At 43.7% G+C, this 26136-nt stretch overlaps 1 protein-coding gene across 1 annotated transcript; it reads left to right on the forward strand.

The window, feature by feature from the left end:
- Positions 1–88: 88 nt before the first annotated feature.
- On the forward strand, positions 89–26095 carry iffo1b (intermediate filament family orphan 1b). Its single transcript, XM_031786053.1, has 9 exons — positions 89–1550; positions 6533–6593; positions 12233–12328; positions 15137–15277; positions 15379–15566; positions 15762–15888; positions 16373–16468; positions 20056–20186; positions 20441–26095. The coding sequence occupies exons 1-9, from the start codon at positions 547–549 to the stop codon at positions 20547–20549; spliced, it is 1953 nt and encodes a 650-aa protein (XP_031641913.1). The 5' UTR covers positions 89–546; the 3' UTR covers positions 20550–26095.
- The last annotated feature ends 41 nt before the right edge of the window (positions 26096–26136 follow it).

Raw genomic sequence — 26136 nt, forward strand, 5'->3', positions numbered from 1 at the left:
CCACAGCCCACACCATTCATTATGCCTAATGGGTACAAATGTTCAAAGAAAACCAGCTACTTGTGTATTTACGGTAGCTTCCCTGCTCTCCAAATCCCGCAGCACTTGTTGTGTCTTCTTGTGGTCATTTTGGAGCCAGATTTGACGAACGACACTGGATTTATTTTTAATACATTAGTGATTTGCAGGATTTATCAGTACTTTCTCTCATATAGCCTATATACCAAAACATTACTTTTCTGAAATACATTTGAGTGTTGTCGCCTGCGCATAGCCGTCGGACTGGCCTATTCGGCATTGTTTTTTGGGGCGACTGTTATCCAGCATAATAGCGAGACAGAGGAAGAGAGAAGGGCACTTATTCCACGAGCCTCTTTAGCCCGAACGGAGATAAATCGAGGATAACATTCGTAATTACAACCATTTACGCAACCAGATAAAGGTGGAGAGTCACGGATACGTCTGTTATCCAACAACAAGTCAACCTTCAGCCTATCATTATTTTATTTTGGTGATTTTATACCGAGAAAATTACCGTCCGTGTTCATGCCAGATCTGCAGCGCTTTAGTTTTCCATACCATAGCATGAATCCTTTGTTAGAGGCGAACTCGCTTCTCCAACATCAACAGCAGCAGAACCAAGGAGGACAGAGTCATCCGGATTCCCCCTCAGGCCTTCTGCCCGAATCCGTCTTCGGCTCGCTCGACCCGACGTCTTTCTTCCTGGGCGACCATCCCGGACTGGGCTCGGAGACTCAGCCAGGGTTCGATTTCACCACACCCTCACAAGCTTACCTGCATCTAAACCACTCTTATCACCGGTCTGTGCCCCAACCTCCTGCAGCGATGGCCCTGAGGAACGACCTGGGCTCCAATATAAGTGTCCTAAAGACTCTGAACTTACGGTTCCGATGCTTTCTGGCCAAAGTGCATGAACTTGAGCGAAGGAATAAGATTTTGGAGAAACAACTACAACAGGCGTTGGAAGCGAAGAACAGCTGTGATGGAAGTTGTTCTGAAAGCGCTAGACGGGCCCATACCCAAGAAACAGGTGTACAGACCGGGTTTGTGGGAACTATCCCTCTCAGGCCCGGGTCACTCCCGTTCCAAAACACCAACAACTCCGCGAGACGACCCACTACCCTCTTCACACCTGCCCTCAACACTGTCTTCACGCTTGAGTCCAACAACAAAGCTGGAACAAACCCCACCGAACCGAATCAGAATCCGACCATCACGGTAAGCCAATCAACCCCGACAATCGACTCTCCATCCGGGTCCAATTCAATCACCAACGGGAAAACGGTTTTTAGTACAGGCACTGGAACCCCCACCAACCCGCCTCCCCGGTTCCTCCCCGGTACTATCTGGTCCTACAACCATACCCGCAAGCTCGGTTCTGGCGTGGAGACGCGCGTCACCAGCCCCGGTGTGTCCTGGGTCCAGCCGGACGGGGTCGGGGTCCAGATTGATACCATTACCCCGGAGATCAGAGCCCTGTACAACGTCCTGGCCAAAGTCAAGAGGGAGAGAGACGAGTACAAACGCAGGTAAATAGGATCAACCTTTGTTGATTTATTCACCAACGTAAGGCCTAATTAACGTGTGTGTCTGACGGGTGTAAAGGCGCATGGGGACCTAGAGTTGTGATTAAACGTCTCTTGGTAAAAGTCAGTTGATGTAACTTAGTGAAACTATAATAGGCGTACATGTATTATTTTGCTCATGCTACTTGGGTGAAGTGAAAGGCCCTGTTACAACAGATGGCCTCTGAGAGCAGCTGTGTCCTGCCTGTGTTCTGTCTATTTCTGCCACAGCCCACACCATTCTTATTGCTAGAGATGCAAAGGGCAGCTGGGGGAAATACCAAACATTATCAGACCATAACTGACTCAGAATGAAGTCATGTAACTGAGATCCAACACAGGAAGGCTCTGTTTCAACAATCACACCAATGCTTTTGAAGTTCAAAGATTTTGAACTCTTGAGTTTGCCACTAGCTTGTGGACACCAGACCTAGGTCGAATATATATGAGGTATGCTTGATTTAGCTGTTTGTACTTTTGTGATTTACTGTGTTGATTTTGTACTTTGGGGATTATTCCATTGGAACCAGGCAAACTATATAAATCAAGCACAGCTCAAGTATTTGAAGATTTGACTTATGGTTTGGCTTGGAGAAGGAATATCTGCTTAGTGCCCCTTTAGAAAAAAAGGGTAATGGGCCAAACACAGTGACAGGAATCTGATACAGAGACCATAGTGCACCTCTGCACGTTTGAAATGGCTGCAGTTTGTATTCTATGACAGAACTAGAACCCGGACCGCTGAGTTGTGGCACTAGTAACAGCAGGGCTGTGGCTTCGATTCACGCTGCACAGGTCACATAGACATGGTCTATACTGAAGGTATGACCATATGTTGATTTGGATAAATATATCTCAGCGCCAATGCCATACCCAATGAATGTAAGGTGATAGACAAGCATGTATGTCCCATTAGGAAGGCTGGGTAGGGTCAGGGATTGGTTTGTGATCGGGAGGACCTGGGACAAGTGTGTGTTTGTGGCTGTTTTGTTTGTTTATTGTGATTTCATGAGGCATGTGACCTTACTGCCACCTCCAAGTGAGTCAAGTCCAGGCTTGTTTCACCTTCAGACATCCATATATCTGATAGCATCCGTACTGCACAGTCATTGATGTGATTTAGGCCTCCAGTGTAGTGGAAGAATGTTATCTCTGTCATGAGTCTGTTGTTGTAGTAATGCAGTTAAATCTACCTGCAGGCAACATGTAGAGAGAGGGAAACCCACAGGACTATTAATTCACTTCAAGAAGGTAGTTTCAGTATAAGATACACCCCCTTCCCTCCCTCTCCTCCACTCTTCTTCCCCTGCCCTGTCCCTTGTTCTCTCCATCTATCCATTCATATTGCTATTCATTGTTCCCGCTCTCTCATTGGCTAGATCTCTCATACCCTTACAGTGGTGGAAAAAGTACCCAATTGTCATACTTGATTTAAAGTAAAGATACCTTAATCGAAAATTACACAAGTAAAAGTGAAAGTCACCCAGTAAAATACTACTTGAGTAAAAGTAAACAAATATTTGGTTTTAAATGTACTTAACTATCAAAAATAAAAGTATAAATAATTTAAAATTCCTTATATATGGCACAATTGTTCATGTTTTTAAAATGTACAGATAGCCAGGGGCACACTCCAACACTCAGATATCATTCAGAAACCAAGTATTTGTGTTCAGTGAGTCTGCCAGATCAGAGACAGTAGAGATGACCAGGGATGATCTCTTGATAAGTGCATGAATTGGACCATTATCATGGCCTGCTAAGCATTCAAAATGTACTTTTGGGTGTCCGGGGAAAATGTATGGAATAAATAGTACATACATTTTGTTTAGGAATGTAGTGAAGTAAAAGTTACCCCAGAAAACTACTTAAGTAGTACTTTAAAGTATTTTTACATAAATACTTACACCACTGTGCCCTCTTACTGTCTCCTCCCTTATTTTCCTGACGTGCTCTGTCCTGTATTATCACCCCCCCCCCCTTCACCTGTCTGTGTCTCTCTCTGTGTCTGTCTGTCTGTCTGTCTCTCTCTGTGTATGTCTCTCTGTGTCTGTCTGTCTCTCTCTGTGTCTGTCTGTCTCTCTCTGTGTCTGTCTCTGTGTCTGTCTGTCTAAGGCTTTCTCTTTCTCTCTCTCTCTCTCATTTCAAATAAAATGCAGCTTTATTGGCATGGGAAACATGTTTACATTGCCAAGGCAAGTGAGATAAAACAGTAAACAAAAGTGAGGACATAAAACAATGTTAACAAAAACTATTAGAAATTAACAGTAAACATTGCACTCACAAAGGTTTGACATTTTTTAAATGTGTTATACTGTATTATCAGCTATGTACAGTGTTATATCAATGTGCATATGGTTGAAGTATGAATAGTAGGGGAAGATAAATCAACATAAATATTAGTGGTATTTAAAATGTTATTCATGCTGAACTTATTGCCCTTTTCTCATGGCAACGGGCCCCTTGCTGCTGTGATGGCACACTGCAGTATTTCTCCTAACAGATATTGGAGTTTGATTAGTTTTCAAATTCTTTGTGGGTCTGTGTGATCTGTTGGAAATATGTGTCTCTAATATGGTCATACATTTGGCAGGAGGTTAGGAAGTGCAGCTCAGTTTCCACCTAATTTTGTGGGCAGTATGCACATAGCCAGGTCTGCCTATGGGGGTCTCTGTCAATAGCAAGGCTATGCTCACTGATTTTGGGTCAGTCACAGTGGTCAGGTATTCTGCCACTGTGTACACTCTGTTTAGGGCCAGATAGCATTCCACATTTTTTTTCTTTTTTGGTTGATTCTTTCCAGTGTGTCAAATAGTTATCTTTTTGTTTTCTCTTATTTGGTTGGGTCTAATTGTGTTTCTATCCTGGGCCTCTGTGGGGTCTGTTTGTGTTTGTGAACAGAGCCACAGAACCAGCTGGCTGAGGGGACTCTTCTCTAGGTTCATCTCTCTGTAGGTGAGGGCTTTGTGGTGGAATGTGTGGGCATCGTTTCCTTTTAGGTGTTTGTAGAATTTAACAGCTCTTTTCTGCACTTTGATAACTAGCAGGTGTAGTCATAATTCTGTTCTGCATGCATTGTTTGGTGTTTTGCGTTGTACACAAAGTATATTTTTTCAGAATTCTGCATGCAGAGTCTAAATTGGGTGTTTGTCCCGTTTTGTATTTTTTTGCTCTTGGTTCTTTGTTAAACGACTGAAAAGGTTGGAGAAGTGTTTTATCCATACATCTCCATGTTTGATAGATAGCTCTTTGTGTTGTTTGTTTAGTGTGTTCCAATTTTCCCAGAAGTTTTTTGATTCTATGGATTCTTCAATCACATTGAGCTGATTTCTGAAATGATGTTCCTTCTTTTTTCTTAGTGTGTTTCTGTATTATTTTAGTGTTTCGCCATCTTGAAAGCGTAAGCTAAGGTTTTCTGGGTCTCTGTTTTTGGTTGGATAGGTTTCTCAATTTCTTAGGTTTTTGCATTCTTCATCAAACCATTTCTCATTGTCATTAGTATTCTGCTTGAATTTAAATTTGATATGTTAGCTGATAGGTCAAATATAGTGTCCAGGAAGTTGTCTAGGAGGGATTGGATTTGTTGGTGGCCAAAAGTTTTTTGTTTTCTACACTACCCTCCTTCTATCTATAGCATTTCTTAAAAGCATGCAGTTTCTTCAGCTTCAATGTCTCGGTTGAGTGTTGCTCTGTTCAAGAAGATAGTGATTTTGCTGTGATCTGATAGGGGTGTCAGTGGGATGACTGTGATTGTTCCGAGAGACACTGGGTTGAGGTCGGTGATAAGGTAGTCTACAGTACTACTGCCAAGAGATGAGCTGTTGGTGTACCTACCGTAGGAGTCCCCTCGAAGCCTACCATTGACTATGTCTAGACCCAGCATGCAACAGAGCTGTAGGAGTTGTGACCCGTTTTTGTTGGTTGTTTTGTCATACTTGTGTCTAGGGGGCATATTGGGGAGGGAATGCTGTCACCTTCAAGTAGGTGTTTGTCTCCATGTCTGCTAAGAGTGTCGGTTCTGGCTTTAGGTCGCCACAGACTAGTACATGTCTCTGGGCCTGGAAATGGTTGATCTCCCCCTCTAGGATGGAGAAGGTGTCATCATTAATGTGTGGGGAGATATAGGTACCACACAGGACTACCATTTTCTTTGAGATCATTTCCCTATTTATTTCCAACCAGATGTGAAATGTTCCTGTTTTAATTAATTGATTGGAGTGGGTTAGGTTATGTCTGATCTCCACTTCTCTCACTCTCTCACTCTCTCTCGCGCACTCTCCACTGCCAGCTCCAGTCTCCTTTCCTTCCCCCACATATCTTTCTCCCTCTCTCTCTTCCTAACTGCATGCGGCCATGCGCCTTCCCCTCCACCTAGTATCTGCAATGCGGTATACTCTGCACGGCAGGCTGTGATTGCTGGAAAAGGGAGGTGGCTTCCAAAGAGAGCTCAGCTCATCTTTCCCTTGCTCTCTCCCCCTCCCTCACTCTCACCTTACCCATCTATCTCAATCACAACAGTGTGCACAATGGCACAAAAACGTCTCTCTGTACACTATATAACCTCCTATTTGTTTTAAGAGCAGTTTGGTAAAGGCTCCGACATGTTGCAGTATTGTGCATTTTAAGCAGCAATTTTATAAATGGCAGTGCTGTGCAGTGGGGTCTGTGTGGTGTGTTGAGTCACTGAATCAGCCTGTACAGGCTTTCAATGAGATTACTGTTCACTAGATGGATGGTGCTGTCTGACCCTGGGGCCCAGATTCATGGACCAGGGGTTTCTCACTCACACACACACACACACACACACACACACACACACACACACACACACACACACACACACACACACACCCCCCCCCCCCCACACACACATACAGTTAATAGTTATTATTATGATGTTGCCAATTTACTGTGTAATTTACTTCACATTACTTTTTGTTGTGTAGGTGGGAGGAGGAGTACACTGTCAGAGTGGACATGCAGCAGAAGATGGAAGACCTACAGGAGGTAACACTGTGTGTGTGTGTGTGTGTGTGTGTGTGTGCCTGGCCTCTCTTAATGATTGATACATAGGGGGTAAATGTATCCCCTCTTTCTGTTACACTTGTTCTCTGTTGATTTGCAGGGATAAGAACAAAACCATGTCAGAATATCAAACATGACAACAAGACATAACATTGAAATGTTTAGGAGCTCAATGCTTATAGACACAAAGGCCCTCCTCACTGATCTATACACTAACTTAGGGCGCAGGGCCAGAGGCGCAGTGTTGTGTCTGAGGTTCTGGCTGTGTTGACACATTTGACATTGCCCTGACGCATGCCAAACAACCTAATACAATTGCTTGTGTGAAACAGCTTGGTTGAATAGTGTGCAAACCACTAACCAAATATAGTATGTTGATAAACAGCTAACATAATTGTACTGTAGGCTATGTATACATCCCTAACCTACTAGTTAGATGCTCCTCCCATGATGTTCGTCATCCGTGTTATAGAAAGCAGCTGACAGTCATGATCAGACAGCCAAATGGTTAACTATTTGAGGAATGGGTGGAGCTACTTACACACATCCAGCATGATTGAATTACAGCAACAATATCAACTCCCCAAAATGGCCCCGTTGGTCCCTGTCAGTGAGTTACTTAATCTGAAAGTCATTTGTACGTCCTACTTCCAAATTTTATTGGTCACATACTAGAGGTCGACCGATTATGATTTTTCAACGCCGATACCGATTATTGGAGGACCAAAACATTTTTAACAAATGTATTTGTAATAATGACAATTACAACAATACTGAATTAACACTTATTTTAACTTAATATAATACATAAATAAAATCAATTTATCCTCAAGTAGATAATGAAACGTTCAATTTGGTTTAAATAATGCAAAAACAAAGTGTTGGAGAAGAAAGTAAAAGTGCAATATGTGCCATGTAAGAAAGCTAACGTTTCAGTTCCTTGCTCAGAACATATGAAAGCTGGTGGTTCCTTTTAACATGAGTCTTCAATATTCCCAGGTAAGAAGTTTTAGGTTGTAGTTATTATAGGACTATTTCCCTCTATACCATTTGTATTTCATTAACCTTTGACTATTGGATGTTCTTATAGGCACTTTAGTATTGCCAGTGTAACAGTATAGCTTCCGTCCCTCTCCTCGCTCCACCCTGGGCTCGAACCAGCAACACAACAATAACAGCCACCACATCGAAGCAGCATTACCCATGCAGAGCAAGGGAAACAACCACCCCAAGGCTCAGAGCGAGTGAAGTTTGAAACGCTATTAGCGCACGCTAACTAGCCAGCCATTTCACTTCGGTCACACCAGCCTCATCTCGGGAGTTGATAGGTTTGAAGTCATAAACAGCGCAATGCTTGACGCACAACGAAAACCTGCTGGCAAAACGCACGAAAATGCTGTTTGAATGAATGTTTATGCGCCTGCTTCTGCCTACCACCGTCAGATACTTAGATACTTGTATGCTCAGTCAGATTATATGCAACACAGGACACGCTAGATAATATCTAGTAATATCATCAACCATGTGTAGTTAACTAGTGATTATGATTGATTGTTTGTTATAAGATAAGTTTAATGCTAGCTAGCAACTTACCTTGGCTTACTGCATTTGCGTAACAGGCAGTCTCCTTGTGGAGTGCAACGAGAAAGAGGCAGGTCGTTATTGCGTTGGACTAGTTAACTGTAAGGTTGCAAGATTGAATCGCCCGAACTGACAATGTGAAAATCTGTCTTTCTGCCCCTGAACGAGGCAGTTAACCCACCGTTCCTAGGCCGTCATTGAAAATAAGAATGTGTTCTTAACTGACTTGCCTAGTTAAATAAAGATTAAATAAAGGTGTAAAAAAATCGGCTAATTGGCGCCCAAAAATATCGATTTCCGATTGTTATGAAAACTTGAAATCTGCCCTAATTAATCGGCCATTCCGATTAACCGGTTTACCTCTATCACATACGCATTAAGCAGATGTTATTGTGGGTGTAGCGAAATGCTTGTATTCCTAGCTCCAACAGTGCAGTAATATCTAACAATTCACACAAATCTAAAATAAAAGAATGGAGTTATGAAAATATACACTACCGGTCAAAAGTTTAAGAACACCTACTCATTCAAGGGTTTTTCTTTATTTTTACTATTTTCTACATTGTTGAATAATAGTGAAGACATCAAAACTATGAAATAACACATGGAATCATGTAGTAACCAAAAAAGTGTTAAACAAATCAAAATATATTTTAAATAGCCATCCTTTGCCTTGATGACAGATTTGCACACTCTTGGTGAGGCAGGTCCTCACCAGACATCAACGGCAACAACGTCGCCTATGGGCTCAAACCGACCTTCGCTGGACCAGACAGGACTGGCAAAAAGTGCTCTTAACTGACGAGATGCGGTTTTGTCTCACCAGGAGTGATGGTCGGATTCGCGTTTATCGTCGAAGGAATGAGCAATACACCGAAGCCTGTACTTTGGAGCGGGATCGATTTGGAGGTGGAGGGTCCGTCATGGTCTGGCGGTGTGTCACAGCATCATCGGACTGAGCTTGTTGTCGTTGCAGGCAATCTCAATGCTGTGCGTTACAGGGAAGACATCCTCCTCCCTCATGTGGTACCCTTCCTACAAGCTCATCCGACATGACCCTCCAGCATGACAATGGCACAAGCCATACTGCTCGTTCTGTGCATGATTTCTTGCAAGACAGAAATGTCAGTGTTTTGCCATGGCCAGCGAAGAGCCCGGATCTCAATCCCATTGAGCACGTCTGGGACCTGTTGGATCGGAGGGTGAGGGCTAGGGCCATTCCCCCCAGAATTGTCCGGGAACTTGCAAGTGCCTTGGTGGAAGAGTGGGCTAACATCGCACAGCAAGAACTGTCAAATCTGGTGCAGTCCATGAGGAGGAGATGCACTGCAGTACTTAATTCAGCTGGTGGCCACACCAGTTACTGACTGTTATTTTTGATTTTGACCCCCCCCCCCCTTTGTTCAGGGACACATTATTACATTTCTGTTAGTCACATGTCTGTGGAACTTGTTCAGTTTATGTCTCAGTTGTTGAACTGGAAGGCCAAAAAGATAATCAAGGACATCAACCACCCGAGCCACTGCCTCTTCACCCCGCTATCATTCTGACCTCGCCTTCTGGATGACAGTGGGGTGAACAGGCCGTGGCTTGGGTGGTTGATGTCCTTGAAGTGCGGGCAGTGAGCGTCGGTGGCACTGTGTTATCCTCAAAGCTTATCCGGGAGCAAGATGTCGGTGTCCTCGACGTGGCTGGTTTTCCCTTTGTATTCCGTGATTGTCTGTAGACCTTGCCACATATGTCAAGTTGCAGTAGCAGTGGTCGAGTGTTTTTTAGCAGCACGAGTACTACAGTCAATGTGTTGATAGAACTTCGGAAGCGGTTTCCTCCAATTTGCTTTGTTAAAATCCCCAGCGACAACAAATGCAGCCTCAGGATATGTGACTTGAGGGGGAATGCACACGACTGTGACTAACTGAAGAGAATTATTTTGAGAGGTAATACGGTCTGCATTTGATTGTAAGGTATTCTAGGTCGGGTGAACAGAAGGACTTGAGTTTCTGTACATTATCACAATCACACCATGAGTAGTTAATCATGAAACATACACCCCTGCGTTTCTTCTTCACGGAGAGTTCTTTATTCCTGTCTGCGCAATGTACTGAGAACGTAGCTGGCTGTATGGACAGGGAAAGTATATCCGGAGAGAGCCTTGATTCCGTGAAACAGAGTATGTTACAGTCCCTGATGTCTCTCTGGAGGAGATCCTTGCCCTGAGCTTGTTTACTTTATTGTCCAGAGACTAAACATTAGCGAGTAATATACTCGGAAGTGGTGGATGGTGTGTACGCCTCCTCAGTCAGACTAGAAGTCTACTCTTCTCCGCCCACGGCGTCTTGTAGCAGCCCCTGGGATAAGATCAATTGCCCTGGGGGTTACGAACAAAGGATCCAATTCGGGAAAGTCATATTCCTGGTCGTAAATGCTGATGAGTTACCGCCACTCTGATATTCAAAAGTTCTTTCCGTTTGTAAGAAATAACACAAAAAAAACTAATGACTGCAATGTTGCTTAGGAGCTAGAAGCAGAGCTGCCATGTCTGTCGGCGCCATCTTGCCATCAGTAAGCATATGCTGAGCCAGGTGGTTCTGGTTTCTCACGTTTGTTGTGTGTGTGTGTGGATGTGTGAGGATGCAACTGCAGGGGACATCTACCTAACCCAGTTAGACCGGCTCTGTTGAGCCAACAGGAGACCACATGGCATGCAGCAAAGTCCCACTTTACATTAAACTATCCATGCAGAACAATGTACAAGATACAAAAAGAAACACTCGGCACAGACATAATCAACTTTTATGTGAAGACATATCTTAGGAAGAAGTTCTGCAAAATATTATGGCTAGTAGTTTACGGAATCAAATACTTCAGAGAAAAGAGGGAGAAGGCAGCAGGGTAGCCTAGTGGTTAGAGTGTTGGACTAGTAACCGGAAGGTTGCAAGTTCAAATCCCCGAGCTGACAAGGTACAAATCTGTCGTTCTGCCCCTGAACAGGCAGTTAACCCACTGTTCCTAGGCCGTCATTGAAAATAAGAATTTGTTCTTAACTGACTTGCCTAGGTAAATAAAGGTAAAATAAAAATTAGATCAACAATATGATCCAAGGCACTTGTGAGATTAAGCAGGCAGGGTTGTCAATGTATAATCTGTGTATGTTTGTGTGTTGTACTTTGGATTTGTAGTAAGACTTAGGGTAAGAACATCTATCCTTACACTGTAAAGAATATATAATCATCATGGACAGATTATAGTGTTGTACTTTGGATTTGAAGTGCATTTGAGTCAAGACTTATAAAGACAAGATATGATGTTTTACAGTTTGGCCCTACTGTAAATTGGTCAATATAGAATGTTTTACTGTTTGGCCCTACTGTAAATTGGTCAATATAGAATGTTTTACTGTTTGGCCCTACCCTGAGTTGGTCAATATAGAATATTTTACTGTTTGGCCCTACCCTGAGATGGTCAATATAGAATATTTTACTGTTTGGCCCTACCCTGAGTTGGTCAATATAGAATGTTTTACTGTTTGGCCCTACCCTGAGATGGTCAATATAGAATGTTTTACTGTTTGGCCCTACCCTGAGATGGTCAATATAGAATGTTTTACTGTTTGGCCCTACCCTGAGATGGTCAATATAGAATGCTTTACTGTTTGGCCCTACCCTGAGTTGGTCAATATAGAATGTTTAACTGTTTGGCCCTACCCTGAGATGGTCAATATAGAATGTTTTACTGTTTGGCCCTACCCTGAGATGGTCAATATAGAATGCTTTACTGTTTGGCCCTACCCTGAGTTGGTCAATATAGAATGTTTTACTGTTTGGCCCTACCCTGAGATGGTCAATATAGAATGTTTTACTGTTTGGCCCTACCCTGAGATGGTTAATATACTGGTCTTTTCCAGAAAGTAGGGGCTGAGCTGGTTTGCAGGATGTGTGTGAGTGGTGGTGTTGTGTGTGTCTGTGTGCATGCGTCTGTGTGCGCATGTACCTGTGTGCATGGACATGTATCTCATGATTATGTGTTTGTTTTGTTTGTAGGACCTCCAGGAGAGCGAGGGCTGTCAGGATGAGTTGGCTGTCAGAGTGCAGCAGCTGAAGGCTGAACTGGTGCTCTTCAAAGGCCTCATGAGCAACGTGAGTTGCTACATCCACAAAGTTCCTCTCAATTTGCACCTTCTCTTATCCAATCCAATTGTATTGGTCACATACACATGGTTAGCAGATGTTATTGCGAGTGTAGAGAAATGCTTATGTTTCTAGATCCGATAGTGCAGCAGTATCTAACAGGTCATATCTAACAATTCAACAACAAAACCTAATACACACAGTCTAGTAAAGTAATGGGATGAGAATACATAAGTATAAAATATGTGGATGCGCAGTGACAGAGTGGCTAAGATGCAATAGATAGTGAAGGATACAATATATACATATGAGATGAGTAATGCGAGATGTAAACACTCTTAAAGTGGCATTATTAAAGTGACTAGTGTTCCATTTATTAAAGTGGCCAATGATATCAAGTCTGTAGGTAGACAGCCGCCTCTCTGTGGTAGTGGTGGCTGTTTAATAATCTGATGACCTTGAGATAGAAGCTGTTTTTCAATCTCTCTGTCCCAGCTTTGATGCACCTGTACTGACCTCGCCTTCTGGATGGAAGCAGGGTGAACAAGTAGAGGCTCAGGTGGTTATTGTCCTTGATGATCTTTTTGCCTTCCTGTGACATCGGGTGTTGTAGGTGTCCTGGAGGGCAGGTAGTTTGCCCCCGGTGATGCGTTGTGCAGACCGCATCACCCACTGGAGAGCCCTGCGGTTGTGGGGGGTGCAGTTGCCGTACCATATTTTTGGTGACAAGACCAATTTTTTCAGCTTCCTGAGGTTGAAGAGGCGATGTTGAGCCTTCTTCACCACACTGTCTGTGTGCGTGGACCATTTCAGTTTGTCGGTAATATGTACACCGAGGAACTGAAAACGTTCCACCTTCTCCACTGCTGTCCTGTCGATGTGGATAGGGGGGTGCTCCCTTTGCTGTTTCCTGAAGTCCACAATCATCTCCTTTATTTTGTTGACGTTGAGTGAGAGGTTATTTTCCTGGCACCACACTCCCAGAGCCCTCACCTCCTCCCTGTAGGCTGCCTCGTCGTTGTTGGTAATCAAGCCTACCGCTGTAGTGTCGTCTGCAAACTTGATGATTGAGTTGGAAGCGTGCATGGCCACGCAGTCGTGGCTGAACAGGGAGTACAGGAGAGGGCTGAGAACGCACCCTTGTGGGGCCCCAGTGTTGAGGATCAACGGAGTGGAGATGTTGTTTCCTACCTTCACCACCTGGGGGAGGCCCGTCAGGAAGGCCAGGACCCAGTTGCACAGGTCGGGGTTGACACCCAGGGTCTCGAGCTTAATGATGAGTTTGGAGGGTATTATGGTGTTGAATGCTGAGTTGTAGTCAATGAACAGCATTCTTACATAGGTATGCCTCTTTTTGCAGTGTGATGGGGATTGCATCGTCTGTGGCCCTATTGGGGCGGTAAGCATATGGGAGTGGGTCTAGGGTGTCAGGTAGGGTGGAGGTGATATGATCCTTGACTAGTCTCTTAAAGCACTTCATGATGACAGACGTGAGTGCTACGGGGCGATAGTCATTAAGTTCAGTTACCTTAGCTTTCTTGGGAACAAGAACAATGGTGGCCATCTTGAAGCATGTGGTGACAGCAGACTGGGATAGGGATTGATTGAATATGTCCATAAATACACCAGCCAGCTGGTCTACTCATGCTCTGAGGACGCGGCTAGGGATGCCGTCTGGGCCAGCAGCCTAGCGAGTGTTAACTTGTTTAAATGTTTTGCTCACATCGGCCACGGAGAAGGAGAGCCCACAGTCTTTGGGAGCAGGCCGTGTCGGTGGCACTGTATTGTCCTCAAAATGCACAAAGAAGTTGTTTAATTTGTCTGGGAGCAAGAAGTCGATGTCCGCGACGGGGTTGGTTTTCTTTTTGTAATCCATGATTGTCTGTAGACCCTGCCACATACGTCTCGTGTTTGAGCCATTGAATTACAACTCCACTTTGTCTCTATACTGACTCTTTGCTTGTTTGATTGCCTTACGGAGGGAATAACTGCACTCTTTGTATTTGGCCATGTTTCCAGTCGCCTTGTCATGATTAAATGCGGTGTACATGCTTTCAGTTTTACGTGAATGCTGCCATCAATCCACGGTTTCTGGTTAGGGAAGGTTTTAATAGTCCCAGTGGGTACAACATCTCCTATACACTTCCTTATAAACTCGCTCACCGAGTCAGCGTATACGTCAATGTTATTGTCTGAGGCTACCTTGAACATATCCCAGTCGATGTGATCAAAGCAATCTTGAAGCGTGGAATCCGATTGGTCAGACCAGCTTTGGATAGACCTAAGCGCGGACGCCCCCTGTTTTAGTTTCTGACTATAGGAGGGGAGCAAGAGTCATGGTCAGATTTTCCAGATTTTCCAAAAGGAGGGCGGGGGAGGGCCTTGTATGCATCGCGGAAGTTAGAGTAACAGTGGTCGAGTGTGTTACTCGCTCATGTACTGCAATCGACTGCTAACAATGTAAGAAATAATGCATAAAAAAACAAAATACTGCACAGTTTCCTAAGGACTTGAAGCGAAGCTGCCATCTCTATTGGCGCCATCTCATGTTGCCATTCACACCTAACAGAACCATCATCAACAACTGGTATACATCTTTCTCCTATATACACACACAGCCTCATACTGTCCTGATCTGACTGCACACAAATCATCTACTCATCGATGACCCTTTTCACCCTCAATATTGTCTGGTTCATTCTCCTGTCCCACTGGGTCCCCCAGTCTGTTTCTCACACTCTACACAGAGATTACTCCTGGTCTGGTTAGGATGATAACTGTTACTGGGAGACCGTAACCATCTCTCTTTCTGTGTAGAACATGTCTGATCTGGACAGTAAGATCCAGGAGAAGGCCATGAAGGTGGACATGGACATCTGTAGACGCATCGACATCACGGCTCGCCTGTGTGACTTGGCCCAGCAGAGGAACTGTGAGGATGTCATCCAGATGTATCAGGTAGTCTGTCTGTCTTTCTGTCTGACGGTGTCTGTCTGTGTCTCTCTCTCTCTCTCTCTGTCTATCTGTTTGTCTGTCTAAGTCTCTCTTTCCACTCCTAGGTCCCTAACACCCAGTCTGCCATCAACTGTCGCCCCCGGAAACAGACCCCGCTGTCCGTCAACAGTAGTGAGGGTGATGAGACTATCAGCACCTCGGAGAGCGATGGGGGCCTGCCCAGAGAGGAGGAGCTCTGTGGCTCGTCAGCCAATCAGATCAATGAGGAAATGCAGAGGATGCTCAACCAGCTGTGAGTAACATTACAGGACTGGTGTTTGTTACATGTATAGTTTCTCTTATCAGGCTTCTACAGGTACCACCAGCTTCTACACTGTCTATACTCTACCATAGTATAGGTATTAGACTGATAAGAAGGAAGCTTCCATGTGCATTTTCTCCAGAGGCCAAACAAACGTTAATAAACAAACATTTATGTGTGTTGCAGGCGGGAGTGTGAGTTTGAAGATGACTGTGACAGCTTGGCCTGGGAGGAGACAGAGGAGACTCTGCTGCTGTGGGAGGACTTCCCAGGATGCACTCTGGCTCCAGAGACCACCCACCAGCCAGGAGAGGTATGGTGCGCTTTAGAATGTCGATGTTTAGGTATTCCATAGTAACATAGTAACTCTATGCGGTTAACTAATGTTAGAGCCTTGGAAGTAGTACCTTCAACCTCTCATAAGTACACATTGATGACATAATGCAATACCTTTGTCCAAGTAGTTATATTGTTTTAATGATTTGTACGGATATCTTTATGCAGAGGCTACACAACATTACATAAACATTTATCAGGAGTTTCTGTATTCACAGTTACTCAGATTATAGTATTGTCAATTTGTATTTTCTAGGAAATTATTTTGAATAGAGCTAGAGCACTTCCATTTTTTTCCATTCCCCTCTCTCTGTCTTCCCCTTCCTTCCTTCCTTCCTTCCTTCCTTCCTTCCTTCCTTCCTTCCTTCCTTCCTTCCTTCCTTCCTTCCTTCCTTCCTTCCTTCCTTCCTTCCTTCCTTCCTTCTCTCCCGTCCTTCCTTCCTTCTCTCTCGCCCTCTCAGCAAGAAGACCAGTGTCTGGAGAAGGTGATTAATGACACTGAGGACTTATTCAAATCCAGGGAGAAAGAATACCAAGAGACCATCGACCAGATTGAGGTGTGGAGGGGGGGTCTAGGGCTATGTTAATGTTTGACAGTGTGTTTCTCCCCAGTATGACTCGGCTACAGCTAAGAGTGATGTGTTTCTCCCCAGCATGACTTGGCTACAGCTAAGAGTGATGTGTTTCTCCCCAGCATGACTTGGCTACAGCTAAGAGTGATGTGTTTCTCCCCAGTATGACTTGGCTACAGCTAAGAGTGATGTGTTTCTCCATGTGTTTCTCCCCAGTATGACTTGGCTACAGCTAAGAGTGATGTGTTTCTCCCCAGTATGACTTGGCTACAGCTAAGAGTGATGTGTTTCTCCCCAGTATGACTCGGCTACAGCTAAGAGTGATGTGTTTCTCCCCAGTATGACTCGGCTACAGCTAAGAGTGATGTGTTTCTCCCCATTATGACTTGGCTACAGCTAAGAGTGATGTGTTTCTCCCCAGTATGACTTGGCTACAGCTAAGAGTGATGTGTTTCTCCCCAGTATGACTCGGCTACAGCTAAGAGTGATGTGTTTCTCCATGTGTTTCTCCCCAGTATGACTTGGCTACAGCTAAGAGTGATGTGTTTCTCCCCAGTATGACTCGGCTACAGCTAAGAGTGATGTGTTTCTCCCCAGTATGACTCGGCTACAGCTAAGAGTGATGTGTTTCTCCATGTGTTTCTCCCCAGTATGACTTGGCTACAGCTAAGAGTGATGTGTTTCTCCATGTGTTTCTCCCCAGTATGACTTGGCTACAGCTAAGAGTGATGTGTTTCTCCCCAGTATGACTTGGCTACAGCTAAGAGTGATGTGTTTCTCCCCAGTATGACTCGGCTACAGCTAAGAGTGATGTGTTTCTCCATGTGTTTCTCCCCAGTATGACTTGGCTACAGCTAAGAGTGATGTGTTTCTCCCCAGTATGACTCGGCTACAGCTAAGAGTGATGTGTTTCTCCCCATTATGACTTGGCTACAGCTAAGAGTGATGTGTTTCTCCCCAGTATGACTTGGCTACAGCTAAGAGTGATGTGTTTCTCCCCAGTATGACTTGGCTACAGCTAAGAGTGATGTGTTTCTCCATGTGTTTCTCCCCAGTATGACTTGGCTACAGCTAAGAGTGATGTGTTTCTCCCCAGTATGACTTGGCTACAGCTAAGAGTGATGTGTTTCTCCCCAGTATGACTCGGCTACAGCTAAGAGTGATGTGTTTCTCCCCAGTATGACTCGGCTACAGCTAAGAGTGATGTGTTTCTCCCCATTATGACTTGGCTACAGCTAAGAGTGATGTGTTTCTCCCCAGTATGACTTGGCTACAGCTAAGAGTGATGTGTTTCTCCCCAGTATGACTCGGCTACAGCTAAGAGTGATGTGTTTCTCCATGTGTTTCTCCCCAGTATGACTTGGCTACAGCTAAGAGTGATGTGTTTCTCCCCAGTATGACTCGGCTACAGCTAAGAGTGATGTGTTTCTCCCCAGTATGACTCGGCTACAGCTAAGAGTGATGTGTTTCTCCATGTGTTTCTCCCCAGTATGACTTGGCTACAGCTAAGAGTGATGTGTTTCTCCATGTGTTTCTCCCCAGTATGACTTGGCTACAGCTAAGAGTGATGTGTTTCTCCCCAGTATGACTTGGCTACAGCTAAGAGTGATGTGTTTCTCCCCAGTATGACTCGGCTACAGCTAAGAGTGATGTGTTTCTCCATGTGTTTCTCCCCAGTATGACTTGGCTACAGCTAAGAGTGATGTGTTTCTCCCCAGTATGACTCGGCTACAGCTAAGAGTGATGTGTTTCTCCCCAGTATGACTCGGCTACAGCTAAGAGTGATGTGTTTCTCCATGTGTTTCTCCCCAGTATGACTTGGCTACAGCTAAGAGTGATGTGTTTCTCCATGTGTTTCTCCCCAGTATGACTTGGCTACAGCTAAGAGTGATGTGTTTCTCCCCAGTATGACTTGGCTACAGCTAAGAGTGATGTGTTTCTCCCCAGTATGACTCGGCTACAGCTAAGAGTGATGTGTTTCTCCATGTGTTTCTCCCCAGTATGACTTGGCTACAGCTAAGAGTGATGTGTTTCTCCATGTGTTTCTCCCCAGTATGACTTGGCTACAGCTAAGAGTGATGTGTTTCTCCCCAGTATGACTTGGCTACAGCTAAGAGTGATGTGTTTCTCCCCAGTATGACTCGGCTACAGCTAAGAGTGATGTGTTTCTCCCCAGTATGACTCGGCTACAGCTAAGAGTGATGTGTTTCTCCCCAGTATGACTTGGCTACAGCTAAGAGTGATGTGTTTCTCCCCAGTATGACTCGGCTACAGCTAAGAGTGATGTGTTTCTCCCCAGTATGACTTGGCTACAGCTAAGAGTGATGTGTTTCTCCCCAGTATGACTTGGCTACAGCTAAGAGTGATGTGTTTCTCCCCAGTATGACTTGGCTACAGCTAAGAGTGATGTGTTTCTCCATGTGTTTCTCCCCAGTATGACTTGGCTACAGCTAAGAATGATGTGTTTCTCCCCAGTATGACTTGGCTACAGCTAAGAGTGATGTGTTTCTCCATGTGTTTCTCCCCAGTATGACTTGGCTACAGCTAAGAATGATGTGTTTCTCCCCAGTATGACTTGGCTACAGCTAAGAGTGATGTGTTTCTCCATGTGTTTCTCCCCAGTATGACTCCGCTACAGCTAAGAGTGATGTGTTTCTCCCCAGTATGACTCGGCTACAGCTAAGAGTGATGTGTTTCTCCCCAGTATGACTCGGCTACAGCTAAGAGTGATGTGTTTCTCCCCAGTATGACTTGGCTACAGCTAAGAGTGATGTGTTTCTCCCCAGTATGACTCGGCTACAGCTAAGAGTGATGTGTTTCTCCCCAGTATGACTTGGCTACAGCTAAGAGTGATGTGTTTCTCCCCAGTATGACTTGGCTACAGCTAAGAGTGATGTGTTTCTCCCCAGTATGACTTGGCTACAGCTAAGAGTGATGTGTTTCTCCATGTGTTTCTCCCCAGTATGACTTGGCTACAGCTAAGAATGATGTGTTTCTCCCCAGTATGACTTGGCTACAGCTAAGAGTGATGTGTTTCTCCATGTGTTTCTCCCCAGTATGACTTGGCTACAGCTAAGAATGATGTGTTTCTCCCCAGTATGACTTGGCTACAGCTAAGAGTGATGTGTTTCTCCATGTGTTTCTCCCCAGTATGACTCCGCTACAGCTAAGAGTGATGTGTTTCTCCCCAGTATGACTTGGCTACAGCTAAGAGTGATGTGTTTCTCCCCAGTATGACTTGGCTACAGCTAAGAGTGATATGTTTCTCCCCAGTATGACTTGGCTACAGCTAAGAGTGATGTGTTTCTCCCCAGTATGACTTGGCTACAGCTAAGAGTGATGTGTTTCTCCCCAGTATGACTCGGCTACAGCTAAGAGTGATGTGTTTCTCCCCAGTATGACTCGTCTACAGCTAAGAGTGATGTGTTTCTCCCCAGTATGACTTGGCTACAGCTAAGAGTGATGTGTTTCTCCATGTGTTTCTCCCCAGTATGACTCGGCTACAGCTAAGAGTGATGTGTTTCTCCCCAGTATGACTTGGCTACAGCTAAGAGTGATGTGTTTCTCCCCAGTATGACTTGGCTACAGCTAAGAGTGATATGAACCGTCACCTACATGAATACATGGAGATGTGTTCTATGAAGAGAGGCCTGGATGTGCAGATGGAGACCTGCAGGAGACTCATCACCCAGAGTGGGGACAGGTACACTCACTCCCTCACTCTCTGCCACCGGCACTCACTTCTCTCTCTCACGGTTTCTCTTTGGCTCACTTTTAATGACCTACAGTAGTTTACAGTAATCTGTACATTTTCTATGACCACGTTTTAAACACATTCTTGTGCCTACTGTATACCTGTTATTGTCTAAATGATGCATTCCCCCTAAAATGGTCTTCTTTCTCTACCTCTCTTTCTCTCTCGCTCTTTCTCTCTCTTTCTCTCGCTCTCTTTTATAGTAAGCCTGGCTCTCCTGTGGCTGTGGCTGGTGAGGAGAGCGTTGACCAGGCTGAGAAGGAAGGGACAACAGCGTCGCCTTCTCTCTCCAACTCTCCTCCCAGATCATGACCTATCAAGACCACCTCCATCACATGACCGTCATTCCATCCAACCACAGCACCACTCAACACTCCGCCGTCACTATAGCAACGCCATGTTTACATTCTAACCACTAGATTAGTCTATTTTTTATTTTCTTCAAGCTATCTTCATTCACAAGCCTCAATATAGGAACGTGGCAGATCAATCTGTTTTAGCGAGGGTGTAGTGTTGTGTTTCCAACAGCTTTTAGTCCCCTCTACTGGAAAGTGGTATTACTAGCACCATGGAAGACTGTACATAAGAACCCACTGTTTAACAGAGCAAAGGTAACGAGGTAATGGATTGAAATACACAACTTGAATTGAGAATACCTCATAGAAACATATGAGCAATATTTGAATGAACTCATATGAGTTGTAGGCTAGCGTGTACTCTTAAGGTAGTTGTTGGTACTACAGAGAACCGTGGTATTAACTCCTATAGCATGATCCATTTCCACGCAGCCATAATGACAAACACACCACACCAAAACATTCATGTCAGGCTAGCATAGCAGATCATTCTAACCGTGTGCTGTCCTGTTGCAACATTATGAGTATTGTTTTCACACTCACCTAGAAGTATAACACAGTAAATATAAGCCTTAGGGTGTGTTCGTAAATTCACTGGAGTGCCAGAGTGCGCTCTGGGCGTTCGTAAATTCAAAGCGCTGTCAGATTGTCCGTTCGTAAATTCGGAGTGTTTCGCTCCGGCGGAGGAGTAGGGTTGATCCGAGCCTTCTGACCTCACAACGGCAGTCAAACACCCAAGCTAACAGACTAAGGTTGGCTAGCTTTCTAGCTTCTTCCAGACATAAATGAGAGAACACCGCACTCTGACCATTTTACTCATTCTAGCAGAGCTGGTTAGGCTGTTTTTGTTATCCAGAGTGTTGGTGACTGTAACTGTGATGCTGGCAACAATTTCATTACGCTTTTTTGCCTACGTTTACTGACACCGGCCATATTCAATGTGTGTTGAGCGTCAGTAAATTCATCAGATGAGCGTGCTCTGAAATCGGACTAGATAGCCAGAGAAAATTTACAAAGCAAAGCCCAGTTAGCAAGAGAGAAACTCCAGATGAATCACTTTATTAGCAACAAAACAGAAATATAAAGTTGCTGTACTGTATCATAGTTATTCAAACGGACTAAAATAATATCAAATCACTAATTTTATCAAGACATCTACACTTCATTCATATGTATCAATGAAAACTAGAAAAAAGTCAAATAGTAAACTAAACTCTAAGATGCAGTCACTCAGATGGCGACAATGATATCCCTGTGTGTGATTCTGAACTCACATTTTGAAACAAAAGCCTGCCCTTTTGTTGACACAAGACAGGGTGTCATGGTAACATTATTTTACCGTCCTGTTTCACTTACCTGGTATTTACTAAGGAATTATTGGATAACATTGTGTAACATTGTATTCTTTCTTCAACACAACTGGTACTAAATGTTACATAGTGGTGCTTGTTTCACTGAATCCCAAAGAACCCCAAAAGTAGTTTTATTGTAATTATAATGTAATACCATTTTACTGTGTCGAGTAAATGGCAACTATGGTGAGAAAAGTTCGCTAGAACACATAATGATCTGGGACCAGGCTAGTCATAGGCTCTGTGTCGGCTCTATATGTGGTAGTGCAGTGTGAATAGTGTAAATACTCTGTTAAAGCTGATCTGAGGTCAGCTCTGGGGCCTTGCCCTGATCTCTTTGTGTCTCTGTCACTGACACAGGGAGAGGGATACATATGACAAAGGGCATTGACACCCAAGTGTTATTATACCTACGAGCTGTCTAATGTATACTAATGTTTTGTTTAGTTTCCAGCAGCAGAGAGCAGAGGAAGGCCCTGCTACTCTGTCCTCCAGAAGGGAGATGGGTAGGCTCGGATATGAGAAGTTAGATAGGAGAGATTTGTGTATCTGTTCTGTACTCTCTATTTCTATGTGCTGTAGTCTGATCTGGTTGGTAAGGACTCAAATGCATCAGTAGTATTGTATCAGAGAGAAATGGAAGATTGATGAACAGGCTATAAAAGACAGAATGTCCACAGATGAACAAATAGACAGACAGACAGACAGATGAATGTACAGTACGGATAGATTGACAGATTAATGAATCGATGGATAGAATGATGACCTGCTGAGATAATTTATGTTTGCTACTTGAGTGTCAAAGCAACTGAAAACAAGCAATCTGAATTAACTTTGAGAAATATTGCTGAAACATTGTTATAGAAGTACTAAATACTGATGCTGAAAAGCTATCTGACACGGTGCTTGATATGGCCTAACCTATTTTTGAGCTTAAAAGTTAGCCGTTTATAAAGAAAGAGCAAAGCAAATATGTATATTCAATAATACAGCAGTAATAACAGTATTTAATGTAACAGAAGAATAAGAATGATATGTACAGATGTAGGATCTTCATTTGATCACTTTTGTTGCTGAGATTATTCCTGTTCTAAAAAGGCTTCTAAAGTTTGTAATTTCCACTTTGAAATTTCAGACTTGATTTTCCCTAATGAAAAATGCATCAACCCCTACAAAATTGGCCATTAATTATAATCCACATAATAAATCACATTTCCTGTTGCTGCATAATTCTTTCCTGCTGTAGCAAACTGGCTCAAATGAAGATTCTACATCTGTAATAATTCGAACTCGTACACGTCACGAATGTAAACAATTATTGAAGGAAAACCTATTTTATTTTCTCCACTTGTCACTTCATGTTTGTAGATGTGGCAAAATAGTGAAATTGTTAGAGCTGAGGAGTAGATTTCCTCTCTGTTAATTCATCATACACTATGTTATTATACAGTAGAATGTAGATGTACATTTTTGTTCCACTTCCTTGACATTGAAATATGCATTACTTTGAGCATAAAACACTCGCTTACCTCAGATTAACAATATTTAATAACTCTTTACTTTGAGCATTAAACACTCTCTTACCTCAGATAAACAATATTTAATAACTCAATAATAGAACACAAGGATTACTTCACAAACACTCTCTTTATCAACAACCAAATGGAGGCTTCAGTTTAGTTCATTTCATTTGTGTTATTTTCTTTTTCTTGTTTGATGAGGAAGATGTTTAATCAGGTGCAGTCTGCTGGTCACACCTCAATATTCTAGTATTGTAAAGGGTTTCCAAGGCTTTTTCTGAACGATTATATAGGTTGTGAAGAACAGGTTTTGGAACCATGAAAAAATTATATGCATGTCTTAAGCTATGTATTGGTTATGCCATTCCTTGGGCGTTTCTCCTGACCACATGACCTAGGTCCTAGACCTGGGTATTCAACTCTTACACTACAAGATCCGGAGCCTGCTGCTTTTCTGTTCTACCTGATTTACTAATTGCACCACCTGGTGTCCCAGGTCTAAATCAGTCCCTGATTAGACGGGAACAATGAAAACATGCAGTGGACCTGGCTTTGAGGTCCAGAGTTGAGTTTGAGGGTCCTGTGCTATAATGTTTGGGTTTTTTCTGCTCGGGTCATATGGCCAGTAAAACTGGCCCTAGCGTTCCTGCCCTTTGGCCAGAACTGGAGATTAAAATGGAGAATAGAAGGCAGCGGAGAAATAGTGAGAATATGTTTTTCTTTGTATATTTTACTACACGCACAGAGAGACTGAGTCTCTGCAGTATGTATGCATGAGTCAGCGTGTATGTTTAGGAGAGTGTTCTAATGTCCTTGGTTTTTAAAAAGAGTTTTACTGGTTCACTTACAACATGAAGAATACAATAGTCCTAAAATGCACACTGTCTTCCAGTGTCTGTCTGACAATAAACCAATTCATATCCTCTTCACAACTGAACTGAAGGCTAACGGTATAACTGAATCATTGTAAACTAGAGTGGTAGGGACCATACAGTGATGTGTTCTGCTGACTGGATTCCCATCTCTACAAATCGCCTTGAAATACTGTATATATATATAAATCAAAGATGTACAATAATCGCTCTAATATTCCAACAATAATCCACTTTCTTCATGAGTGTATATGATTACAAAGTAAATTCTTTTTAAAAATGGCACCTAAGTGTAAAAAAAAAAAAGATTACTACTCAAATGCTTTAACATAATGATGGTATGATTGCTATGATATTGTATGCATTAAAGGAAAACGCTATGTTGGATATATTGTATGTTTAAACACTGGCAATGCAAGGAGGTCCACAGTCAAAAATACTTAAGTGTCAGGTTCCCGGATTTGGCACATAGCTGAACTTTTAATGTGGATGGAGATATTTGATTGGTCCTTAATATTTCTCGTAGACCAGGAGCCAATGCTCTTGCTCTGTGAGGACCAGTGTATTCTCTGGTCCATATATTTTACCATCAACTAATTCCATCTGGCCTGAGTAAGCTAGCATGCAGGTGAATAGACTGAGTTGTCAATGAGAAGACTCTGTTAGCAATCACCAGGGCCTCATTTACTAAGCATCTGCACCAGTGCCATGTTTACACCTGCTCGGTTCAAAAGGGAACGAGTCATAGAACAAAAGGTCAAGGGACAAGTAAAGTCTGTTTTCTGTTTCTAGCTTTGTATCTCATCTTATAATTTCCTCCGAAAAGAGCAAGTGTAAACATTGCACTGCTTGGTATATCAGGCCTTGGTTTTTGTTTTGGTGAGGTGTGAGTTCTGTGAAACTGGACTGTCCCCTTGAACATGTGTGCTTCATCACAGAGCTCTGTGTACTGACAGAGAGTTCAACGCAGAGGTCTGTGTACTGACAGAGTTCAACGCAGAGCTCTGTGTACTGACAGAGTGTTCAACGCAGAGCTCTGTGTACTGACAGAGTTCAATGCAGAGCTCTGTGTACTGACAGAGAGTTCAACGCAGAGCTCTGTGTACTGACAGAGAGGTCAACGCAGAGCTCTGTGTACTGACAGAGAGTTCAACGCAGAGCTCTGTGTACTGTCAGAGAGTTCAACGCAGAGCTCTGTGTACTGACAGAGAGTTCAACGCAGAGCTCTGTGTACTGTCAGAGAGTTCAACGCAGAGCTCTGTGTACTGACAGAGAGTTCAACGCAGAGCTCTGTGTACTGACAGAGAGTTCAACGCAGAGCTCTGTGTACTGACAGAGAGTTCAACGCAGAGCTCTGTGTACTGACAGAGAGTTCAACGCAGAGCTCTGTGTACTGACAGAGAGTTCAACGCAGAGCTCTGTGTACTGACAGAGAGTTCAACGCAGAGCTCTGTGTACTGACAGAGAGTTCAACGCAGAGCTCTGTGTACTGACAGAGAGTTCAACGCAGAGCTCTGTGTACTGACAGAGTTCAACGCAGAGCTCTGTGTACTGACAGAGAGTTCAACGCAGAGCTCTGTGTACTGACAGAGAGTTCAACGCAGAGCTCTGTGTACTGACAGAGAGTTCAACGCAGAGCTCTGTGTACTGACAGAGAGTTCAACGCAGAGCTCTGTGTACTGACAGAGAGTTCAACGCAGAGCTCTGTGTACTGACAGAGAGATGGAATGAAGAATAAAAGATACAGCTGAGCAATATGATTGTGTGTGTGTGTGTTTTTTTGTGTGGATTTGGTGAGT

This window comes from Oncorhynchus kisutch, linkage group LG2, assembly GCF_002021735.2.
Source record: "Oncorhynchus kisutch isolate 150728-3 linkage group LG2, Okis_V2, whole genome shotgun sequence".
Classification (NCBI taxonomy): Eukaryota; Metazoa; Chordata; class Actinopteri; order Salmoniformes; family Salmonidae; genus Oncorhynchus; species Oncorhynchus kisutch.

Excerpts from the sequence above, each read along its gene's own strand:
- iffo1b (XM_031786053.1), top strand. The coding sequence starts at position 547 with ATGCCAGATCTGCAGCGCTTTAGTTTTCCATACCATAGCATGAATCCT. Across the intron at positions 12,329-15,136 it reads TCAAAGGCCTCATGAGCAAC|AACATGTCTGATCTGGACAG; the intron begins GTGAGTTGCTAC and ends CTTTCTGTGTAG. Across the intron at positions 20,187-20,440 it reads ATCACCCAGAGTGGGGACAG|TAAGCCTGGCTCTCCTGTGG; the intron begins GTACACTCACTC and ends TCTCTTTTATAG.